The sequence below is a fragment of the Musa acuminata genome, chromosome BXJ1-9 (genome assembly GCF_036884655.1).
Source record: "Musa acuminata AAA Group cultivar baxijiao chromosome BXJ1-9, Cavendish_Baxijiao_AAA, whole genome shotgun sequence".
Classification (NCBI taxonomy): Eukaryota; Viridiplantae; Streptophyta; class Magnoliopsida; order Zingiberales; family Musaceae; genus Musa; species Musa acuminata.
Window position 1 is genome coordinate 48396999 of NC_088335.1, and position 23023 is coordinate 48420021.

Here is a 23023-nt window from a genome sequence, read left to right on the forward strand (position 1 = left end):
ACCACGGAGAAAACTACGCGTTGAATCGGACAAAACAAGTTGAATAACAAATCAAAGGTTGGCTTTTTCCCCCCACCTGACTCCATTCCAAACAATCCAAAGTCTCCATTTGCCAACTCAACCAAGCGGACAATCGACCGTGCCATTTGGAATGCGACGGCGGCCAGTCGACGGTCGACCCTCCGAAGCCATCCATCACCTTCAAACATTTATCTAAAACTGTAAATTAAAAAGTCTACTTCAATGTCGTTGCAATTAATCTTTATCAGTTGACCCGTTCGTATAATAATATTATAATTTTTAATAACATTTCCTGTACTATGTAATAAATATTACATATGTTTCTACAAATTAATAATATTTATATTTATCATTTTCATCATTTTGTTAGAACCCTTATAGATTCTAAACTTGGGGTTGATCTCTTTAGGGAATCGGTCTCCTTGGAACTCTATAGGGGTTCCTCCCTCCAAGTTGCTGCTCAAAGGCTACAGAAAAGATTCATCTATTGCTTGAGAAAAGAGGAGGAATACATGACTATTTATAGGACTTCTAAACCCTAACTCCTAATAAGATTCCTACTTAAGACTCTTACTTCTAACCAACTCCTAATAGGACTCCTACTCAAGACTCATATTCCCTTACAACTCCTAATTCTTCTCTAAGAAAAAACCTCCTACATGAATGTCCCTCTTAATTAGGATTCTCCTAACTAGAGTCCTAACAGAATGTCCCTCTCAATTAGGACTCTCCTAGCTAGAGTCATAACAGAATATCCCTCTTAATTAGGACTCTCCTAGCTAAAGTCCTAACAGTTTTACATGAATGTCCCTCTCAATTAGGACTCTGAGTCCTAACACATTTATCCTAAAAAAAAAAAGTATATTTGACTCTCCTACATTTAAACTTTTTTTAAATGTATGAAAAGGTGCATTAATTATTTTAATTTTAATTTTTAATATACATAGGATGAATTTTCGACAAAAGTTCAGTTATAGTGTTTTTAAAATATGTTGCAATATTTTCAATAATACTAAAAAAACTTTAACATAGTAAAAAAAATATTATAATAATATATCTCACAAATTTTCTTTCGTTGTCTTCAAATCTCTCTCGTCATGAATAGTGTGATGTTCTTCACTTTCATCGAGCCCGCGCTGTCTTGTACTTGTTTGACCAGAAAAAGCCGACACGAGGAGAATATTTTAGAGAGGTATGATGAGAGTGGTTGACGAACTCACCCAACGTTGATTGAAGGAGCTGCTTCTCTTCTCCAATCTGCCATTCCCAAGTCTACCATTCCAAGTCTTCGGTTGTTTTGGACCGCCGCGAGATAAAGACGAGTTCTGTTTTTCTTCCTTTTTTATTTGCATTGTGATCACCATTTCTTTCCCTTGCCATTTCAGCTCCGATCTTTTCCTCTCTTCCTGTACTCTCCATTGCCTAAAAGAGGGGATTTTTGGGTTTGGGAGAAGCAAGGAGAGAGGAGGATGAAGTCGCCGCTGAGAATGTTTCGAGGCCTGAAGCATCAGGGCCACGAGGCCAAGGAGGGGAAGAAGCAGCATCGCGCCCGGACGAATCAGGACGAACTTGTCCAGAACACCCGGGTAGAACCCGTCCTCCTGTCCTTGACTGCACTTCTCTGATTGCTTACTTGGTTTCGTGAAATATACATCGAAAAAGTTGGATCTTTATTTCGATTCCACACAAAAATATCTATTTTGCTCTCGTTTTGTAGTTTGTCTCCGTAAGAGGTCTCCTTGTTTTGATGAAACATGCTGCAACTTTTGGTGTCTACTGCGTTACAGAATCTAAGTTGAAAAGCTTCTTTTCTTTCCCTTCGTTTCTCAGTTCAAATCAATTGCATTTATTTTCTGCTTATGAATTTTGTTCTGGAATTATGGAATGGTTTGACCAAGATCTTCTCATGAGACTTAAAATTCTTATGCCAACTCTGTTTTACCTGTTTAGTGCCATCAGCATTACCTCCACTATATGCAAGTTTCTGTTTGTTTTAATTGATCTAGTTCGTGGGAGTGACTTGTTACCTCCAACCAAAGACACCAAATATTCTTTGTCATCATCTAAACCTTTTTCCATCAGTAGAATATAATATTTGTTTATCTTTCCTGGGAATTAGGATTAGGAGTTCATTTTTTTCACTTCTATTTTCATCATGAAGAAGGCAAGGAGACAATTGCAAGTTGCAACAATGAAAACTTACGTCCCTTGGCTTTATTCTAACAGGTAGAAGACTTAAGAAGCTTTACTGGGCAGTTTCACATGGATGCTTGTGTCCAAGCTCACTGGACATGTTGGATATGCATCCATTTATACACAACTCAGACACTTGTCTGATTTTTTATGATACTATTCTGTTGTCAAACAACAACAATAAGACTAGTGGGTTCTTTAATGATTCTATAGCTTCTTGTAAACTTAATTGTAATAGTTTCTATTTTCAAAACACTACAACATACACATCATATTTTAAAATTATTATTCTTTATACATGTCTTCATATCTCCAGTTTGTCTTCTTTCTGAACTGGATATTATATATGAGTCCTTATCGGACTTCATGTGCATCAAATAACACTGGTGTTAAAGGGAAAGAACACAACCACAACATGGTGACCCTTACTATCCTGCCACTCAACTGCTCATCAAGGCAATATTCCAAATGTATTTTTTATCAGCAACCAATTTGGATCGAGAAACTAAAGGATTGCACATATTTAGCTTACGAGAAAAATAGACAAAGTGAAAGCCTAAAATTGTTAGAAAGAAAAGGATATAGATTGACTTCATTATCATTATAAGGTAAAACTTTTGTTCTCTTAGTGCAGGTTATACATTACTCATTCATGAAATATGTCAGTAACAATGTCAACGGTATTTTGCCTTTGTCCTTGTGTTAAGAAATCTATACTTTAATAAAGAATTAAATATCAGCCATGGATTTGTCAATGTGGCATTTAGTTACGCTACACAGTGTGATGACTTTTTATGACTATTCATTGGCATCACACTGATCATGAAAAAAAGATATTTGAACCATAGTATGGGGGAAAGACTATCCTTGACTTGAAGTCAACCGATGGAGGCAGAGAGCAGTTATTTTTGTTGTATAACTTATTAATGATAAGAGCTCAAGTAACCATCATGAATCCAAAATAATTCATGAAAAGGAGTCACAAATTAGTAGACGAGAAAGTGTAGCAACTTTTACTTTACAACTTTCAGCCTAGTCTTTGTATTTTATTACTGGTTCTGTCCTATATGGTTTAAGCAATTGTCAATATTGGAAGCCTTTTCCTCCTCCTTTTTGCTGTCAAATCATATTTTCTTTCAGAAATTTTTTGGGCCCTATATTAAAGTGTCAACATGTGTGCTCACATATGTTGGTGTAATGATGTTGAGTCAGGTCCACCTGGCAAAATGACGAAACTTACTTTCGCATTGCTGAGTCAAGTATGATTTATACCCATATAGGGCATAGATCCAGGATCCATATCCAATCCAGTTAGGTTTAATAGATCCGATATCAGGATGCTTCAGATTTCATTTTGGGGTATTGAGCTACATTAACACCTTCAGTTGGTGTCCTTCAGTAGACATTGCATCCGCACTTGTAGACATGGATAGTAAACATACTAACATGGGTCCCATATTAATGCATGTCAGATCTAGGTCATGTTGCCTGAAGGATTAGTTTTGTTTATTGAATTGAGAAATTATTCAACATTCCTGCTGTACTATGGATGAGACAGCTGGAGTGATTTTAAATTGAGTCTGCAAACTGTTCCACTTTCATTATTTTCTCTAGTTGTCACTGTGCATATTTCAACAGTTATTGGTTCTCATTGCATAGCTCTATCTCTCCAGTATTTAAAAATTTTTATACTTACTGTATGTGTGTCGGTGTTACAAAATAACAGCTTCTAACAGCTCCAAATTTTTTAGCTTGACTTTTATGTATATGGGTGTTAAACTGTGCAGCTCTTCTCTCAGAATTTCTAGGAAATTTGAACACTTCTTCACTTGGGTGAATTTACAAGACATAACACAAAAAAAAGATAAATATGATGATGATTGTTATTATGGCAACTCACAAACCGATCGAAAGAATAATTGAAATAAATGAAAATCCTTTTTACATAACCATTAGATTTGATGACTTGGTGTCATCTGGTGGCAGGATTTGCAGGATTTGAAGAGCTGCTATGATAGCATACTGTCTGCAGCAGCTACAACTGCAAATAATGCACATGGTACTGGTTCCTGCGCTATTACACATTAAAGGAATTTATTTAACTAGAAAGTAAAATATGGCTGGCTATTCTTGTTTATCTGCAAATTACATTCTAATTGAATTTGTACCTTGGTTATAAAGAAAAAAAATATAATATTCATCTTCTGAGAAGTTGCATCATGTTTGCCAAGTCAGAATGTAATTTATCACAAATACAAATGATGTTAAATATGTTAGATTGTTTTCCTCTCTTATGAGTGCAGCATAATTCCAATTTTCTGAATGCTGAGTGGTATACATGTTAAGATGCTGTAAACAGATATTTTTTATGATTTGCTTTATTTGATGGTGTTTCTGAATCAGAAAGATGTATAATGTACTTCACAATCTAGTTCCATTGGTTAGTTTATCAGGAGTTGCTTGGTTAAGCTTTAATTATTGTAATTAAGGCAATAAAGAAAAATATTCTGTAAAGTATGTCTAATCCAAACCAGAAGAATTCTTTGATCAAACAAAACAATGTTATCAAAGAATTCATATAATCAAAAGGTGTCCTGCAGCAATATGTTAGTGTTCTTATAGGTAATAAAACTTTATTTACAACTTATACCGGATCCGCATGTTGCATCTTTGATAGTTTTTCTATTGATTTTATCTCCATTTTGTGTGTGTATCTAAGCTTATCTGATAAATGGTAAGAATTTTGTTAAATATTGTTTCCAATGCTTATTGTATCTACTTGTTTACTCTTCGATTACTTTTCTTAATTTGCAGATTTTTTTCATTTATTTTTATCTTTTTATTTTTTGCAATTCTTGTAATCCATTTTATATTCAATGAGTTTGGGGATCTTCTTGTCACCTGCTGAAGTCCTTATGCCCTTCAATATAAAAAACTATCACTTTTCTTTCCCTTCCTTCACTTGCCAGCTCTTAATACTATAATCTAGACAACTATAATTAGTCTATGCCCCTCTGGATCTCTATTATTATGATATACTGCATTTAGTGGATTGATATAATTTTTTTCAAGGATACATTTTAATCCTACTTTTCTTAGGGTTTATCTGTTTAATATTATTTTTTCCAGAAAAAAAAAAAATTAAGTCATCACAGATCTAGTAAACGATCTGTGTAAGTCATTATACAAAAGCGAGGAAAGTTCAGTAGTTAAAGAATTCTCCCTCAAAAGAGAAAACTTATGAATCCTAGAATTTCTAGCAGCCCAATTGGCTGCTTGATTACATTCTTTATAGCAATGCATCACATTAAATGTGATTATTTCTTGTGAAACGATTTTGATATTCGCAACAATCTGTTTAATATTATGCTAGACTTAAGACCTTACACAATATTGCCTAGTACTTAAGAAGCCAATTACCATGAAGCAATTTGGATCTGAACCAGATATGGGTTATCTGGAGCCATGGCCAGCCAAGATATTCTCTTTTGACCAATCATTGGGGTTTTTTGGTCCTACAGATGGATGCACAAGGCAGGTCACCCTATTTCCACTAGGCCTAATTGTAGGTAACCTGAGAGCAGATGTGGCCTCTGACATGATAGTTTATGTCCTTATGATGGAGGTGATGTTGACTGCAGTGAACAGATTTAGAAAGGCTCTAGATAGTTAAACTTAAAAGAGAATCTAAATCAATTAGGAACGGCTCCAAGCTCAGTAACAGCAGGATCAAAGCAGCTTAAAATAATTTGTGAAAGGCAAACAGGAGACCAAAGCTCATTGAGATGCACCAAAGGAGGCAAGGGAAGTTACACACCCTTCTCCTAACCAAAATAGTAACTCTTCCATATATATATCTCTTATGCAATAAATATAGTTTTTAGACTGGTCTAGAATCCTTTAATAGACAAGGATGTGATTTTCAAACTTATGTTTGACTATTGCTTTCTCTTCTTTTGCATTAACGATGTAGAAAGTTACTAGTAATTATAGTTGATAATTTTGTTTAGCTTCTACCTATCCTTGAGTTGAGGTAGCAATTGTTAGAGGATTACTATGGTATCAATATGATGAATGTAACATACTGGTATATTTCAAAGGCATTCTAAATTTGTATATTCTTTCAGAGTTCTCAGAAGCACTGGAGGAACTGGGCACCTGTTTTCTTGAGAAAACTGCATTGAATGATGATGAAGATAGTGGTGAGAAAATCCAACTTTGTACTTTTATATATGCCACACGGTATAAGTGTATGACTATTGATCTCACAAGATAAACCCTAATTCTTCTGTGTTTTCTGTAGATTTCTCATATACTTAGCCTCCTGCAACTACGTCAAGTATACTAATCATATAACTAAACCTTACTGAATGTATTTAATGCAACCTGGAGTTTTCTTTAGATATACCTGATTCCCCCTTCCTAAACTATGAAGATACCACAAGGATTCTTTCTTTCTCGAGAATGAACAGTAGATACTTGTTGTGAAGAATTGATTTATTTTACAAATTGTTTTAATCATTATTTGCCATTCTTTTAGTTTTTCCAACCTCTTCAACAACTAAATCCATATTAGTCATTCATGCAGGTCGGGCTTTAATGATGATGGGAAAAGCACAATTTAAGTTGCAAAAACTTTTTGATGTATATGTGAGTCCTCTATTCTGTGTTGTGAATGCAGGAAGTTGTTCTTGTCACCACTTTGTCTAAGCAAATATGTTGGTGTCAGTATAAGATGAGAAATTTTACTCTATCTTGCAGCGGGTCCATATCTTACAGACAATGGATAAGCCATCAAGATCCCTTCTCAGAGAGCTTCAAGTTGTAGAGGTTTGATCCTTTTAGTACTTCTTTCAAATTGGAAGTTGAATGGTCAATTAGAGAATTCTTGAAGTTCCCTTTATACTGAGTTGCTCATTTATATCTTATGATCTTTGACAAAGTCAGGGCTACTTACCAAGCATTATATATCACTTTAGGTTTTCACTCTTCTGTTGGATTCTGTCATTAGAATCCTTGTCAGGCATCCACTGATTTGAAGATGGCCAATCATGTCATAAACATAAAATAAATCTAATGTCATAATTGAATAAAGAACTTGGTGCATTTGATAGTTAAAAGATATCATTGTTCTAAGGTAGTGCCTTCTATATTATCAAGATTATATTATTTCAGATTTTGATGGCATATGCAATTTACTAATGACATTACAATGATCAGACCAAAGATGGGATAAACTTTGAGAATTTTAGATGCATATTTGAATATATAAATTATAGAATAAGCAGATTTAAGTTTAAATAGCAATCACCAGAGAGTAAATTGATAGCAACTGCTTATGTCTTGCATGTTGTTAGGAAAGTAATGCCATAGGGGACATTGCTTACCAATTTAGCACTGGAGCATTAAAGTGGAGAAATATATGATGGTCCTTATTATCACTTGATGCCCATTAAAAGGGTTATAGGTCTGGTGTAGTGATGCTTTATGAGTTGGAATTATGTTGGTTACTCAAACATACATCTGGAAATGGATGCACTATAATTGAAAATGTTGGAAGGGATCAAGATGTTAATGTGAAAGAATGGCAAGTTGGAGGCATTTATCAAGTATACTGTGAGGACTACCAATTTGAGTGGTCCCTTCATATGTGATTGATGTGGCTTAGCTTCCAAAATCATAAATTGAACATAAAAAAGGAATAAAAGGATGTAACAAGTAGATAAAACTTCTATATAATTCTCTGGTATCAATGATATTTGAGACTTAAAAACTAATATAATTTGTATCTGAAGGCCTGAGGTCATTCCATTTTTTTTAGGTCAGAATTTGGTCTGAACTCTGAAATGGATGCTGCAATGTTGTGGATGGATTACAAAATTCAGTATTTTATTCATTTACGTCTATGATTAGATCTTTGGTTCAGTAGAAGTTTTATGGTTATTTTGCTACTTCTGTTCGTCTTTAAGATCCGTAGTACTTCAAGGCGAGGTTGCTTCTTCATAACTTAGGTGTCAAGCGTTTGAGTTAGAGAAACAATTGCTGCATGCAGAAGCGAAGTTGCATATATTTGACTCTTTCCATCCTTCTATTAGTCTCTTGAGGTTAAAAGTCTCACAATATGAAAAGCTCTAGAGACCATCTAGATATTGATTGTTCATTTTGGTGCATGTCACTTATCTTTGTTTTTAATTCTCTCTCTCAGGTGTCGCCATCATCATCAAGCACTTTTAAAAATTTTGTTCTAAAATTTAAATAGATTTTTTGATCTATAATTTTTCTCCTGCTCTATCCCTCTTATATCATCATTTAGTACAAATGAGGTTGAGGGCAGTGAAAATGGATGTACCACATGTTGACTAGGTAGGTCATAGAAGGCTTGGATTCCATTAATTTGGTAAGTACATATAATCAGTGTCTGAAATACCACCTGAAACGATATGAAACAGGTGGTATGTATTGGTCGGCCAGCTAACCAATATATCAATCAGTCCATTTTGGGCAGTTTGCAGGAAACATGTAAGGTACTGACTGGTACATCACTCTTATCGATCGATACAGACGGTAATGATAGGAGTTTGACCAATACTGATCCAAATCGTCTAAAGTTTGACCCTAACAGTCAATTTGATCGTTGGGATCTCTTTTGGGGTTTGAATCCCATCCCTTTCTCCTCTTTCACTCTCATTCTCATTAAACTCTCCCATCCTTATAACCTAAGATTCCTATTCATTTATGCCTCATATAAACTTTACTGCTGTTTAAATATAATAAAATTACCATTAAATTAGGATAAAAAACCTTAAAAAGGTTCTTTTTTTGTAAATTCCTAATTATTTTATTTTTTTTAAAATTAGTACATCTGGCATACCAACCTATGGTATGCTAGTACCAATCGGTACATATCAATCTACCCATGGATCAATACCACCAGTCGGCACGAAATGGATCTATGTATATAACCAATGTTGTCAAAAAGACCCTCACTTAACCACTTTGATGCAGACGCTTACAAAAGGAGAGACCGAAGTGAGAAAAAAAAACTCTTGAGGGATTTGATTTAGTTACTTCTACAATCCCTCAAGCAACATCCACATGCAACTGTCCATTTATTTGCATCGTGCATTGTGGAGTTGAATTGCAACTATTGCTGGTCACTTCTATCCTCTCCTCACAGTAGTTTTCTTCCTTGTTTTTTCCCTTCCCTCATATCTCCTCGTCTTTCCTCCACAATCACTCTCCCCTCGCTCAGAGATTGTTCTGTCGTTGTTGTTGCTCTCCCACATTCTTCTCTTCCCTCGTTTTCCCCTCTCCTCTCTTCGTGGCCAGCAAATTTGACCACCATCGCCTTTTCTTGCATCTTAGCTCTTATCTTTCTTCCCTCCCTCTTCTTCTCTCCTCTTTGCTCTCCACGGTCAGTGCCTGCCACTATCAACACCCTCTTCTCTCCCATCCCTCTTCTCAAAATTTTTGACATTGTTGTCCATCCCTCCCCCTTCTTTTATCCTCTCTCCATGGTTCTAACTGGCTCCTCCTTCCATCTTCTTTCCTCTCTCTCTTTTAATTTGATCTTTAATTATATTTATGTAAGTTTTGTAAGGTGTGCTCTTTGATTTGCATAGGCAAATGCCTATGTGAGTGCCTACCTCATTGAGCAGTACAGCCCATGGTGCCTAATAGCTCCTAGCTTTATGGACAATTGAACAAAAAAAGAAATACTTGGATTGCTATATTCAGCATGACTCCATTCAGATTTGTCAAAAGAAACTTAGTTCCATAAATCCATGAAAAGTTTCATCAATGATTATGCAAAAAAATATTTAATATGAATTCAAGACTTTCTTTATTGATCATACTTTAGATATTCCTTATAACTGGAAGTCTCTTCTGAATGTCTAGAACTTTAAATTGGATTTAGAAACTTTAATCGACTTTTGCAATACACTCAAAATTGTTTCATATGCTTAGCGACCTAATTAGGTTCAAACCTTAGGACAACATGAGAGATATTATGGAACTTTAGGTAACAATATCCTTGAAAAGTTTAAAATTGTAAATTCACCACTGGAAGTTCATATTTCATATACGCAGATACTTATATCAGACATATCTTTCAAATATATATTTAAGCTTATGTGTGCTATATTCTAGATTCCTAATTTTGAAGGAAAATATATGCATATATCAACCTTGCAAGAGCAAAGAAGCAAATTATGACCTTTTCAGGTTGCATATGATCTTCCTCTCAATGTAACATGAACAGAAGAAAACTTTCCACGAACAAGTAATAGTCCCTCCCTCTCAGGCATAAATATTTCCTGGATATAGTTAAGATGTACTGGTATAACATTACCTATCCATTAAGTTTGCAGTTGAAATTGACAATCCTCTGAATTTCAAGCTTTTACTACCTTGTTGGTAAAACCGGTTTCAATCTATCCTTGTGATAGCTAATTTTTTAACAATGCCTTTAGTTTTGGACAGTGCTGGCCCAGTATTTTTATTGGATTATTGTAAAGAAGAATAAATTTCTTCAATTTAAGTCTTCACTTTTTGAACTTCTACCTTTATGATAAAGTATGTTTCACCCTTCCATAGACTGGCAAATGACTTGATCATGTTTTGTTTTTGGGGGCTAGCGCCTGTCGGCATGGATCAGCATGAATTCCATGCACCTGTCATGCTGGCATAATCAGCATGAACTCATCCTATGACATTTAAAACCTTGGTTTGTTTGGTGTTCAATACATATGTACATCAACTACAGTTTTGGTTTTCCTGTTCTTTGTTGCTATTCCAGGGTTACTGCACTGTTTTATTAACCACATTCAGGCTGTTTACTGCTTATTGATATTGTAATAGAAACATTATCTTTTGTAAGAAATTTAGATGTGTTATTTGCTTGGTAAGATTATTTTCGGTTGCAGGAAATGAAACGCCTTTGTGATGCTAAAAGGTAAGGAAGTATCAAAATTGTGTCCTCTGCTGTAGTGTTTTAGTTCTTATGTTAGACTTGCCATCTTCAGAGAGATATATAGGAACTCGTTAGAGGCACATAGAGGAAAATGGATGTTGAGATATTCCAAATCTGGAACTTTCTCATCAAAGGAGTTGCAAGAAGCTCAAGCCAATTATGAAGAGGAGGAAAACATGTTTATGTTTCGATTGAAATCATTAAAGAAAGGTCAATTTCAAAGTCTTCTGACACAAGCCACTCGCCACCATGCTGCACAGGTAGTTTAACTCGTATCAAGAACATATGTTCTCTTCATAGAATAAACTGTTATTCTGATGTTAATTTTCCTCTCATTGGATTCAGCTAACATTCTTCAAGAAAGGACTTAAGATGCTTGAGATGGTTGAATCACATGTTAAAGCCATTGCTGAACAACACCATATTGCTTACCAGTTCAGTGATCTTGAAGATGATGTATCAGACTATGATGATGATGATGATGATTATGATTATGGTGGCAGTGATGTTGGGGAGCTAAGTTTTGATTATAAAAAAAATTTCCAAGGAAAAAATGTTATTTATACATCTCAAAACTCAATAGAGGTAAAATTCTGAAGGCTTTGTTTTGTGTTACTTATACTATCATTTTAGAAGAACATTCTCCATTATAGATATGTTAACTGGTTATTAAAAATGATTTAAAGCTGATATAATTAGTGTTGCGTGAAACGTGACTTCAAAAGGAAGCATTAATGTATGCATGCACTTAGCCTCCATCATTTACAACAAATAAAATGATATAGAAAGCTATCAGGACACTATGTCAACAAGTTATAAGCATTAACATGTGCGTGTGCTTGGCCAATAAAAAAAATCATGCAGAAAACCTGTAATAAGCCGGTTCAATGATTTCATCCATCATTTACAATGGGTAAAATGTCACAAGTTGCTCTTCTTTTATTATTTAGCTTTCCTTGTAGACATCATCATTCCTGCTTCCTTAGAGACATGTATTTGCTGAAACCTTGAACTTCAATTAAGAACTTGATCTGTTTTGACATGAATTTTTGTGTACGTTCGACATCATTGTATAGATATGTAGTCTTTAGGACTTTAGAACAAGTCAAAAGAAGACCTACTGAGGTGGACAGGTAGTGAAGTATGTTCAGAAAGTCAGAGGTTTGATTCAAGTAGCATCCTTCAATGATACCAATGGAAATAATTTAAGATTTTTCAACATATAACAACAAGAAAAAGACATGGACTAATTTGGTTGACTACATGGCCTTTTCCCATCATTGAGCTCTATTTAGAGTGACATCCCTGGTCAAACTAAGAGCAGCCAGATCTTGTTTTTATTGTTTCTTATAAAGTTTTGCATGCTTCCATCTACCTCTCCTTGCATCACTTATCATAATCAACTCCATCTTACTATGGCATACACATGTTTCCTCCAAGTATGACTATATCATTTGAAGTGATATTTTCTCATTTTATTCTAATAGAGCTAAACTAAATTATTTGCTAATTAAACATTTCTTGTTCTACCTTTCTAATAACTGTGAATATCGACCTACACTTTTTCATCTGGGCTACAGTAACTTTTTGAGCATGTTATTTCTTAACTGCCTTACACTGGACATATAAAACACATTTTTTTTTATATTATGTTAATCTTATGAGTACATGAAGATCACACAAGACTCATGACATACCATGCAGACTGTTTTGGTAGTGTTCAACCAAAAATAGTTCTTGATAGAATACCCGTGAATATTCTTGAAAAACAATTGACACCAAAATCAAATTGCAATAATTGATAAAAAATAGTATCATTTTATAAACTGTAAAGCTGAAGAAGTCGTCACTTTGGTAAAATCTTTCTTGTCTAAAAAATTTGAGCTTAAGTGGATAAGGGCATATGGATTCGCTACAACTACAAGAAATTTCTCATATGTATTCGGACAGCAGTGTTTTAATCAAAAGATAAAAAGTGTGACACAGAAGTAAAGCAAATAAATACATCAATTTGATAATGTAATGTCTGTTTCTGGATGTTTTCTGTTTATGATCTATCTCATTTTACTATAACATGGTTTATTTTATGCTTTATTTCACTTGTGCAGGAGAGCATCGACAGAAGCCAATTAGACATGCTCAGTTTCAGGCCTGGATACAGCAGCCAATCAGCACCAATTTTTGCTGATAAGAAGCTTGATTTAACTGAGAAGACAGAAACACCACCCTTATCAACCAGAAAATTTCACTCATATGTGCTACCTACACCAGTTGGTGATAGAAATCCAGAATCAAATCCTGGTACTGCTCCTTGTGTGGAGAAAAATGATAGTTCCCTACCACTGTGGAATTCATCTCCATTAGAGGCAAAAAGACCTGTAAAAGATTTCAGGGAGAGAGAATTATCAAGTCCAACCACCTTCAAGAATTCAGCACTTAGAGGGAGCAATATTAACAGTGGGCCCATCAGTATGCCATCATATTTCTCGGAGAAGCTGTCAATGCCGCAAATTAATCAAAAAACAGCTTATGATACTAATAATTTCAGACGACAAGCCTTCTCTGGCCCATTGACAAGCAAACATTTTTCAAGCAAACCCATAGTTTCTACTCCTGATTATAGATCTTCAGTGGAATTTCCCCCTGTAGGCTCTTCCGCATCACAACACGTGTTTAAACCTCAATCATCTCCACCTCATAAGGAGACTCATAGAACTTCACCTCCTCCTGTATCATATCCAAAAATCAGCGAGCTTCATGAGCTTCCTAGGCCCCCAGTTGGTTCAGAGAAGTCAACAGGAGCATCCACTTTGATTGGTTATTCTGGTCCCTTGGTCTCTAGAAGCAAAGTGCTTAATGCAAGAAATAATATGCCATCAGATGTCTCATATAAGACATCACTACCAGCACCTTTTGTACATATCAGCCGCAGTTTCTCAATACCATCTAACAGTCAAAGAATATCAATGCTTACAGCTGCTAGGTTGTTGAAGTCTCCTCACAATCTAGTCACAGTAGAAGAGATCACTTCATCACCTCTCGCAATCTAATGACCATACTTCCAGTATCTACAACTTCATAACTGATTGCTGCAGTTACAGAAAAAAGTGGGAGTTGCTAAAACCACATTTATGTGTTCCATTTTCTAAAGGTAACTTCTTCAATGTGTTTCATACTTTAAAGCGTGTATATATGCATGTATATTTCATGTCTCAATTAGGCGTTTATGACAGTAAGTTTAGATTGAATATTTCGATGGTAAGCAAACATGAACTTGTTAGACATGTCAGTATTATTGTCTTCCTACAGATTTTCCTTTAAGTTGTCAGAAAAAGAGTCTTGAATATTTCAATGTGAGCAAACATGAATTTGTTACACATATCATATTATTGTCTTCCTACAAATTTTCCTTGAAATTGTAGGAAAAAGAGTCATCTGTTTCAATGTGACACATGATACTCTGATATGTTGCCACCTTGTCTATTAAATGATAGGATCTAGTTCCACATAGGGTTTTAGAAGGCTTGATAATCATTCATTAAAGGTTTATTTCTTTTTTAGTGGACAATTAATTTCTTTTGGCTTCTTCAGGATATGATTATTTATTGCATTCCTGTACTTTGAGCAGTTTACATTATTTGTGCTGTTGGATATTCCATTGGTCGATAGAAGTTTAGTAGTTTGAAAAACATGATGTAAGTAATAAAACACCAGAACACGATTTGCAGATATAATATGTTGTATTATGGAGCATGTTAAAAAACATGGAAAACACAGTAAAGCATGTAGATGAAGACATAGAAATCAATGAGGTTCTCAAAAGTGGAGTGAAAATAGCACATGGTTCTTGATATGATGCCCAAATAAAGGTATTGAATACTATTTAGTATCTGCCCAAAAAATATTCTAAATGAGGACAAAAGACATATGCTATTTGCATTGTGCAACCTATATGTAGCAGCATGAGTCAGAGCTTATGACATGAGATGTCAAACCAACTGAAATTTAAACACTTGCATTAAGTGAAAGGAAGTTAAACAGAATTTTGTAAAAGCTTATGTTGTACTTTGAAGATTTTTTTTAAATTCGTTAGGGAAATATGGAATAAACAAGCTGCTTTGTCAAATTCATTGCATAAGTTTCTGATAGCAATTAACAAAAAATCTTATCATGATAGATTTACCATTGATGGAAAAATGGTAAAAGGTTACTTGCTTCCTTTCCTGTTCTGGTAATGAGAGTAGCAGTGGGCCATTGACCAAAATGGGACTAGTGACAATTAACATAGATAATATAGGGTTGCATGAATAAGCTGCATGTAGCTTAATCACTCTGCAATAGATTTTGCATTGTCAGAAAATGAGAATGCAATTATATCAGTCTTCTTCCTAACTTCTCTAAGGGTTTCGATGATCTTATACTCACATAGTTATAGGCTTATAGCGGCACTTATCAATTGGAAAAGTTATTGATTAGATTCTCCCTGATCTTTACTTTTTTCTCTTGTCATATTATAGAAATGCGGACAGGGGCTTTAACTTGTTGAAAATGTTGGATATGGGTAGTAGTTAAAATTACATTGCAAGTCAAAGAGCTCTTAAAAAGGCAGATTTTTGGTTGAAAAGGATTTTATTTACAAGGTGGAAAGGAATTAAAACATCTCCAATAGAAATGCTGCACTTCTTGAAGCCAGATGCTGCTTTTTTGTTATCTTGTGTTCTAACAAAGACGATCAAGGATGATTTCCTTTGTGGCTGAGATATCTGAGGTGGGTGTGTTAACTAGGAGGAATAAATTAGGCTGGTTGCAGTGTGCTAGTATGAAGATTACCTCTTCAGAGCAGTAAAAAAAGCATCTTAGTTTGCTGTTTTTGTAAAACATAAGCAAGATGTCATCAAGTCACGTAGATCCATAATGCGACTTGGGGTTGAGGGAAATTTCAATTGGTTCATTGAATTGGTAAGAAGCCAAGAACCTCATCAAGGGGATTTGTCTTTAGATCAGATCCTTTTATTTTCCACAAATTAAATTTATTCTTTCCCCCTATTACTCATTATTCTAGATTTGAGTGCATGTATCCTCCATTAAATGTTACTAGATGTAAGCAGGTACATCACTTGGAAAGACAAAAATAGATGGTTTCTCACTATTTTTGAAAGAAATAGAAACCCATGCAATGAAAAAAAAACGGAAACTAAATGAAACACACATGATGAAGATTGATGGATGGTCCCGATTTGATGTGAGGATGATGCTGTCCGTGCATAGACCTCACTTAAAGTGAGTCACATTATATTACTGGAGGTCTTAGTTGTATCCCTAGAAAAAATTTGATTTATGTTTCTGGTATGCAACTGAGATTTTAGTTCTTCTCATAAGCAATCTAGTAGACCGGTCAGATGATGCTTTACTTCTTTGGTTTCAGAATACTTGTGACGGATGCCGTTTTGCTGTTCAGAGTCAATATGTTGTCTGTGCCTTCTTGCAGTTTTGTGTACACTGCCGGTGTAAATTCGCAGCGCCCCGCTGATCTTCATTCCATATATTAAAGCAGAGGTTTTGTCAATATATCATCGTCGAGCCAATTTTTTTCTTTGATTATAACCATTTAGTTGACAGAATATACTACTATTGATAGCTTTTAACTGTAGATATTGAGGTTTCCAACAGGTCATGTTGTCAACACAAGTTGGAGACTGTTTTGAGTAATTCTTGATCCAGTGATCCATGGAATAAAAAGTCGTCTTTCTTTTAGTGTTGTAAACTTGATCAAAGGTAAAAGGATGCATGTTTATATTTTACGGTAGATATAAGATATACGAATTAGATTATGTAGTCATATCTAATTAGATAGGATGTATTATAAATCGAATTGAATTCTGATTACAATTATTATTCAATAGAAAGGAAGTTCAGTTATTTTAGATTCTTTGTTCTTATATATAAATAGACAAGATCTCTAGTGTGTGAAGGTGTAGACATATTGATACATGACATTATTGAAAGATTATATAACTTTTTTAATCCTCCTTAGTCATGTGAGTCGATCATCGGGAGAAAAAAAATATGAATTTAGTTTTTTTTACAGAAGAGGATTGTGAATTTAGTTATCATTATAGATCGATATCATTATGATTTTTGGATTCGAGTACGATGCCCCTACAAATAAAGATTTTTTTTAATAACATATAAACTCAAGATAATTATTGCTAATCATGATTATCATTAAATTAAATATTAAAATTTTTAATATCTAAAATGCCTTTTATTGTTTTGATCAATCGATTGATTATTAATTAATATTATCAAGGATATATATATATATATATATATATATATATATATAATTATATAATTTTACTATAATTATTTATTAATTTCAAATTTCTTAAAAAATAATGGTTTGCATTAACTTTGTTATATTATGTAATTTAAGTGAATCCTCCACTGCATTATTTATCAAATCTCTCCTGAAATATTTATTTTTATTATTTATTAGTTAATAATGGCATGTAATATTATTTATTATGTGGCGTCACTATGACGTCGGCGTTTGTCGTCGCGTTTAAGGATGAAAAATGAGGGCCGAGCTGCTCACTGCGGTACGGTTACCTCCCTACCGTTCCCCCTTTCCACTCTTGACCTCTGAGAACCTTCCGTTCCACGTTCAAACCTCTCTGTCGAGAGAGAGAGAGACCTGACGCCATCGAGCACCTTTCGCCTTGATTTGAACCGCCGCCCCGTCCTCCCTTCCCTCGCCATCTCACCCGTTTGCCCCTTTCAGCCTCTCCTCTAATCCAATTCCCTCGGATCTCTCGCTTTCACGTGCGTGCGGGACACAGACTCGGGTTGGGGAGGCAAACCGACACCAGCGGCGGGAAGATGGTGAGGTTGCCGTACCTGACCGCGTTGACCACCCTGTTCAGCTACGGCCTCCTGTTCGTGTTCGGCCAGCTCAGGGATTTCTTCCGGAAGATCATCGATTGGTCCAAATCCACCTCCAAGGGCCTCAAGGTCCCTCCTTTTGTCTTTAGATCCCTCCCCCCTTTCGGCTTCTGATTCCTCTCCTTTCTTTCTTATCTGCTTGGGGTGTTGGATTCGGGTTCTGAGGGGGAATTCTTGGTTTCTTCTGGAATAGGGGTATGCCCCGATCTGCTTAGGGCTCGAAGATTTCTACACCCGCCGCCTCTATCTCCGCATTCAGGTTTGTTCTTTTCTGAATCTTCTTATCGGTTTCCTCTTCAAAGTTCCATTTTTTTTTATTGTTTTCTCCTTAATTCATGTAGTTTGTTTACCATATTTAATGAGTAAGTTTTGCATGATTTTAATAACAAAAGGATTCTGGATATTCTGTATATTCGTCATCTTTGCCCCAGAGCAAATTGGAATATGTTCTCATAAAGTCCCACAGGATCCCTGCTTGTTCGTTGTATAAAGACGCCTTCTTCGCTTGCAAATTTTGTATACTCAAGCACTTTAGAGCTTGTTTGCTCTACTGAAAGTGGAAAACGGCACCTTACGAGAGTTTTCTGAGTTATTCCCAAACTCAAATCATACAACCAATCTCTCCTTTCAACCTTCCTGTAAATGACTTAGGAGGTTTTTCCAGTGAAGTTCAGTTTCTCCAAATTTAAGGCTTTCTGAAACTTCTCTTTCGAGTTCCAGGCTGCTTCTGCTGAACCAAACATAGAAAGTCAAGTCATTCTCATTGAAAATCCACCTTGATCATGCACTTCTGGTGAAATAAACAGACGTTGGTTTTGCTCAAGTGTTGCACTGGAATGTTCAGCATAAACTTCTTTTGAATGTAGTAACAGTCAAAGAACTTACTAAGTTTGGTAGTTTGTTATATACAATGTTGCTGAAGGAAAGATGGTTTCCAAAGTACAATGATGTTATCTAAAACTGAAAACAAATGAAATGGGATAAGAAAGATTTAGCCAGTCGATAACGACATTGCAATGACGCAAGAAGGTCAATTTTGTTGTTTATTTCACTTTATTAATTGTGATGTGTCGTTGTCTACTTACCAAGAAGGCTTTCTTATCCTTCTTCATATTTTTAAATAAATAGTTCAAAAATCCTGTGTTTTGTATATTTTTAAATAAATATATTTTTAAATATTTTCTTTGATTAATTGTGATTTTTTTGTATGTTTAAATAAATAAATAAAACTTATCTGCTCAAATCATATAAACATATGATTTGAGCCCATAAGTTTCTAAACAGCATAATGTAGAAGGAAGATACCTTTGCTATTTTCTTAGGAAACTGATATTTCTTGATACCTATGGGAAAACCTATACGACTCATATGACAGATAAGTCTAACTGGTTTTTGACCAAACCAAATAATCCCTGGAAAATATTTGTCACTGGATTTTGATTTAACAGATAAATTTTCTCTCATGTATCTGGCAGACAATGACCACAATGACCTTTAATGCGATCTCTTAGTATTGCACAACCACAATGGCCAAGTCTTAATCCTTGTGAAATATGCAATTAAAGTTATTTTTGTGTCATCATTAGATTTGATTTCAGAATGACAGTAGTCCATTGGGCTATGAGCTCAGCTACAATCCAGGTTCTATGATTCTTTTAGTGAGTTGTATATCTTATGACAACAAATGTTCTGATGTGGCAGGACTGCTTTAGTCGACCAATTGCTAGTGCACCAGATGCTTGGATTGATGTGGTTGAACGATATTCTAATGATAATAACAAGACACTACAGTAAGTATTTTTCACATAATTTATTGTCATATACATGATCTTTTGATGTCATCAGAAATTTCTACCATATTCATGTATCTGAGACTTATAAAGCATAGTCTATGGTCAAGGATAATGAAACTTATGGTTTGTAACCCTGCTGATTAAAATACAAAAATATTGCCTAATTTAAGGATAACAAAACATAAAATGTATGCTCCCCTGCTGCTTATCAGACAGATTCTGAAACAGAATGCTACTTTCTGTTACTGAAGTCCTTTAAAACTTATTGAAAAGTTTAGACTGTTTCTAATAATCTCTGCAGCCGGACCTCGAATACTACCAAGTGCCTCAACCTGGGATCATATAACTACCTTGGTTTTGCAGCAGCTGATGAATACTGCACGCCCCGTGTTATTGAGTCTTTGAAAAAATACTCTTCCAGCACCTGCAGTATCCGTGTAGATGGCGGTATGAATTTTTCTGCTTGATGTATTACAGACGAGAGTCTTTCATGAATGTGGGATCAATCTGGCTTTCGTGAATCAGGCACGACTGACTTACATAATGAACTGGAGGAGCTAGTTGCAAGATTTGTGGGAAAACCAGCTGCTATAACTTTTGGCATGGGTTATGTGACAAACTCTGCCATTATCCCCATTCTGATTGGGAAGGTTTGTACAATTTCTTGTGTGTTATGTGCATAATTCAAAAAAAAGAACTTAAAGGATTCTTATCAGTGTTGTCTTGCTGCATAATTATGATCATTTATAGGGAGGACTGATTATTAGTGATTCTTTGAATCATAACTCCATTGTCAATGGTGCTCGAGGATCAGGTGCAGCAGTACGTGTTTTCCAGCACAATAGTAAGTTTTAAAAATCACAATGAAATTGATGTTATCCTTGTAGTTGATTGTTCTCAGTTTCTGTTACTGTGGTTTTGTAGACCCCTCACATTTGGAAGAGGTGCTGAGAGAGCTGATAGCTGAGGGACAGCCTCGAACACATAGGCCGTGGAAGAAAATTATTGTTATTGTTGAGGGTATCTACAGCATGGAGGGAGAACTTTGCCAGCTTCCTGAGATAATATCTGTTTGCAAGAAATATAAGGTTTGATCATCGTTAAGTTAATGTCCCAATCTTCTGCAAAGATACATCCTTGAGCAAATGGGTGCTGCATATTCTTGTCCCAAGCACTGACTAAAACAAAGGATTAGTTTGACAATATCTCTGTGCAAACAGGCATACACTTACTTGGATGAGGCCCACAGCATTGGTGCAGTTGGAAAAACTGGCAGAGGAGTTTGTGAGCTCCTAGGAGTGGATCCAGCTGATGTAGATATCATGATGGGCACATTTACAAAATCCTTTGGATCTTGTGGAGGATATATTGCGGCATCCAAGGTTCTCTTCTTGCAAAAATAAGATTCACAAGGATCAAATGGTGTAGGACAAATTGTAAGATACCTTCTAAAGCTTATTGTTTTACTCAGGAAATCATTCAATACCTAAAGTACAGTTGTCCAGCACATCTATATGCAACTTCCATGTCACCACCAGCTGTACAGCAAGTGATATCAGCAATTAAAGTTATTCTTGGTGAAGATGGGTCAAGTAGAGGTAAACAAGGGATAACTTTGATACATTTCAAGTTTGTGTAGTTGCTGAATCCTTGGTGCTCCTTATTAGTAGTTGGTAGGTTCCTTATCAATGTTGTTATATCAGGGGCCCAGAAACTTGCACATATTCGTGAAAATAGTAACTTCTTCCGATCAGAACTTCAAAAGATGGGATTTGAAGTTCTTGGTGATAGTGACTCACCGGTTATGCCAATAATGCTCTACAACCCAGCAAAGATTCCAGCCTTCTCTAGGGAATGTCTCAAACAGAATGTAAGTATCACTTTTCTTTCAAGCATATAACCATGGTTTAGATGCATAGTCATCAAACTTCGGAACTTCATTGTGCTCTATTTTTCTCTATAAAATTCTCCACTTCTTTGGATGAAGTATTGTCATCCTATCCCTTTGGAATTCATCGTATGTGAACTAAACTGTTGAGAAAAGACGGCACCAGCATGGACATGTAGGATGAAAGTCACCTTGTTAATCGTAGCTGCAGGTTGTTTATGGATCTAATAATAACCCATGCATATTCGAGTATCTTATTGGTTAAATAACTTCTTATACACTTCCAGGAATTCTATAGCTTCTGGGAATTTTACCTCAACATTGTTCAATAGATGGAATGTATATATAAGTACCGTAAGATATGATTATTCTGCTGCCAAAATGTTGTAGGTTGCCATTGTCACTGTTGCATTTCCAGCCACACCTCTTCTTCTTGCAAGAGCTCGTATTTGCATATCGGCTGCACACTCGAAGGAGGACCTTATCAAAGGGCTGGAGGTAAGGCAATTTTTTGGAGATCCACCTTTTATCTCAGTTGGCTTGATCTTGGTCATGGTGTATCTCTTTGTTGTGCAACTCCAGGTCATCAGCAAAGTTGGTGACCTTGTGGGCATCAAGTACTTCCCTGCAGAACCACCTAATCACCAAGGACAGGGCCACAAGAAGCTGGAGTAGAGAAATACCGGTTGTGGGTCAACTGAAGAATTTATGCTGAAATCGAATCCATTTCCAATCACAGAGATGTCTGTTTTCGTCATCTTTGAATCGGATTTTCCCTTGAACGACCCATGTGTTCATCTATCCGAATCTGACTTTGGCCCTCCACATTTAGCCCACATCGTGCTTTCTTATGGACAGTTATCTTGGTAAGTTGTGCTGCTTAAACATGCTTTCCAATTTGTGTATATCATCATGATGCTCAATATGAAAGTCACAAATCTGACTCTAGCATGTTGGAACAATGATATAATCGAATGGCTGTTCTTAGAGAAAAATATCATTGACGTCTTGATTAGCCTGACGTGATCCAGACCCATGTGCATAGGAATGTCCGAGATATTTCTGAAGAAGTACTGTGTTTTTGAGGTGATTGAGGTGGTTTCGATATGGGTCTGAAGTGATTTTGAAGTGAATCCGAGATGGATCCAAGATGATTTCGAGGTGGTTCCGATGTGGAAATATTATACTTCTTGAGTTGTAACCTGCACA

The 23023-nt window shown here is 35.5% G+C and overlaps 2 protein-coding genes across 3 annotated transcripts; both read left to right on the forward strand.

The window, feature by feature from the left end:
- Positions 1-1243: 1243 nt before the first annotated feature.
- On the forward strand, positions 1244-17019 carry LOC135593968 (uncharacterized protein At2g33490-like). 2 transcript variants are annotated; one of them, XM_065084356.1, is made up of 10 exons: positions 1244-1607; positions 4201-4273; positions 6342-6416; positions 6791-6864; positions 6976-7044; positions 11142-11170; positions 11241-11448; positions 11534-11773; positions 13297-14339; positions 16614-17019. In XM_065084356.1, exons 1-9 carry the CDS (start codon positions 1491-1493, stop codon positions 14236-14238), a joined length of 1827 nt encoding a protein of 608 aa, XP_064940428.1. In that variant the 5' UTR covers positions 1244-1490; the 3' UTR covers positions 14239-14339; positions 16614-17019. The 2 variants fall into 2 exon arrangements, with proteins under 2 accessions (XP_064940428.1, XP_064940429.1); XM_065084357.1 differs by having other exon boundaries at positions 1245-1607; positions 6803-6864.
- A 795-nt stretch (positions 17020-17814) lies between these two features.
- Positions 17815-22762, forward strand: LOC103999347 (long chain base biosynthesis protein 2a). Its single transcript, XM_009421084.3, has 12 exons — positions 17815-18202; positions 18327-18392; positions 19835-19923; positions 20228-20373; positions 20452-20576; positions 20677-20770; positions 20851-21014; positions 21147-21308; positions 21398-21524; positions 21630-21796; positions 22205-22312; positions 22397-22762. Exons 1-12 carry the CDS (start codon positions 18071-18073, stop codon positions 22487-22489), a joined length of 1473 nt encoding a protein of 490 aa, XP_009419359.1. The 5' UTR covers positions 17815-18070; the 3' UTR covers positions 22490-22762.
- The last annotated feature ends 261 nt before the right edge of the window (positions 22763-23023 follow it).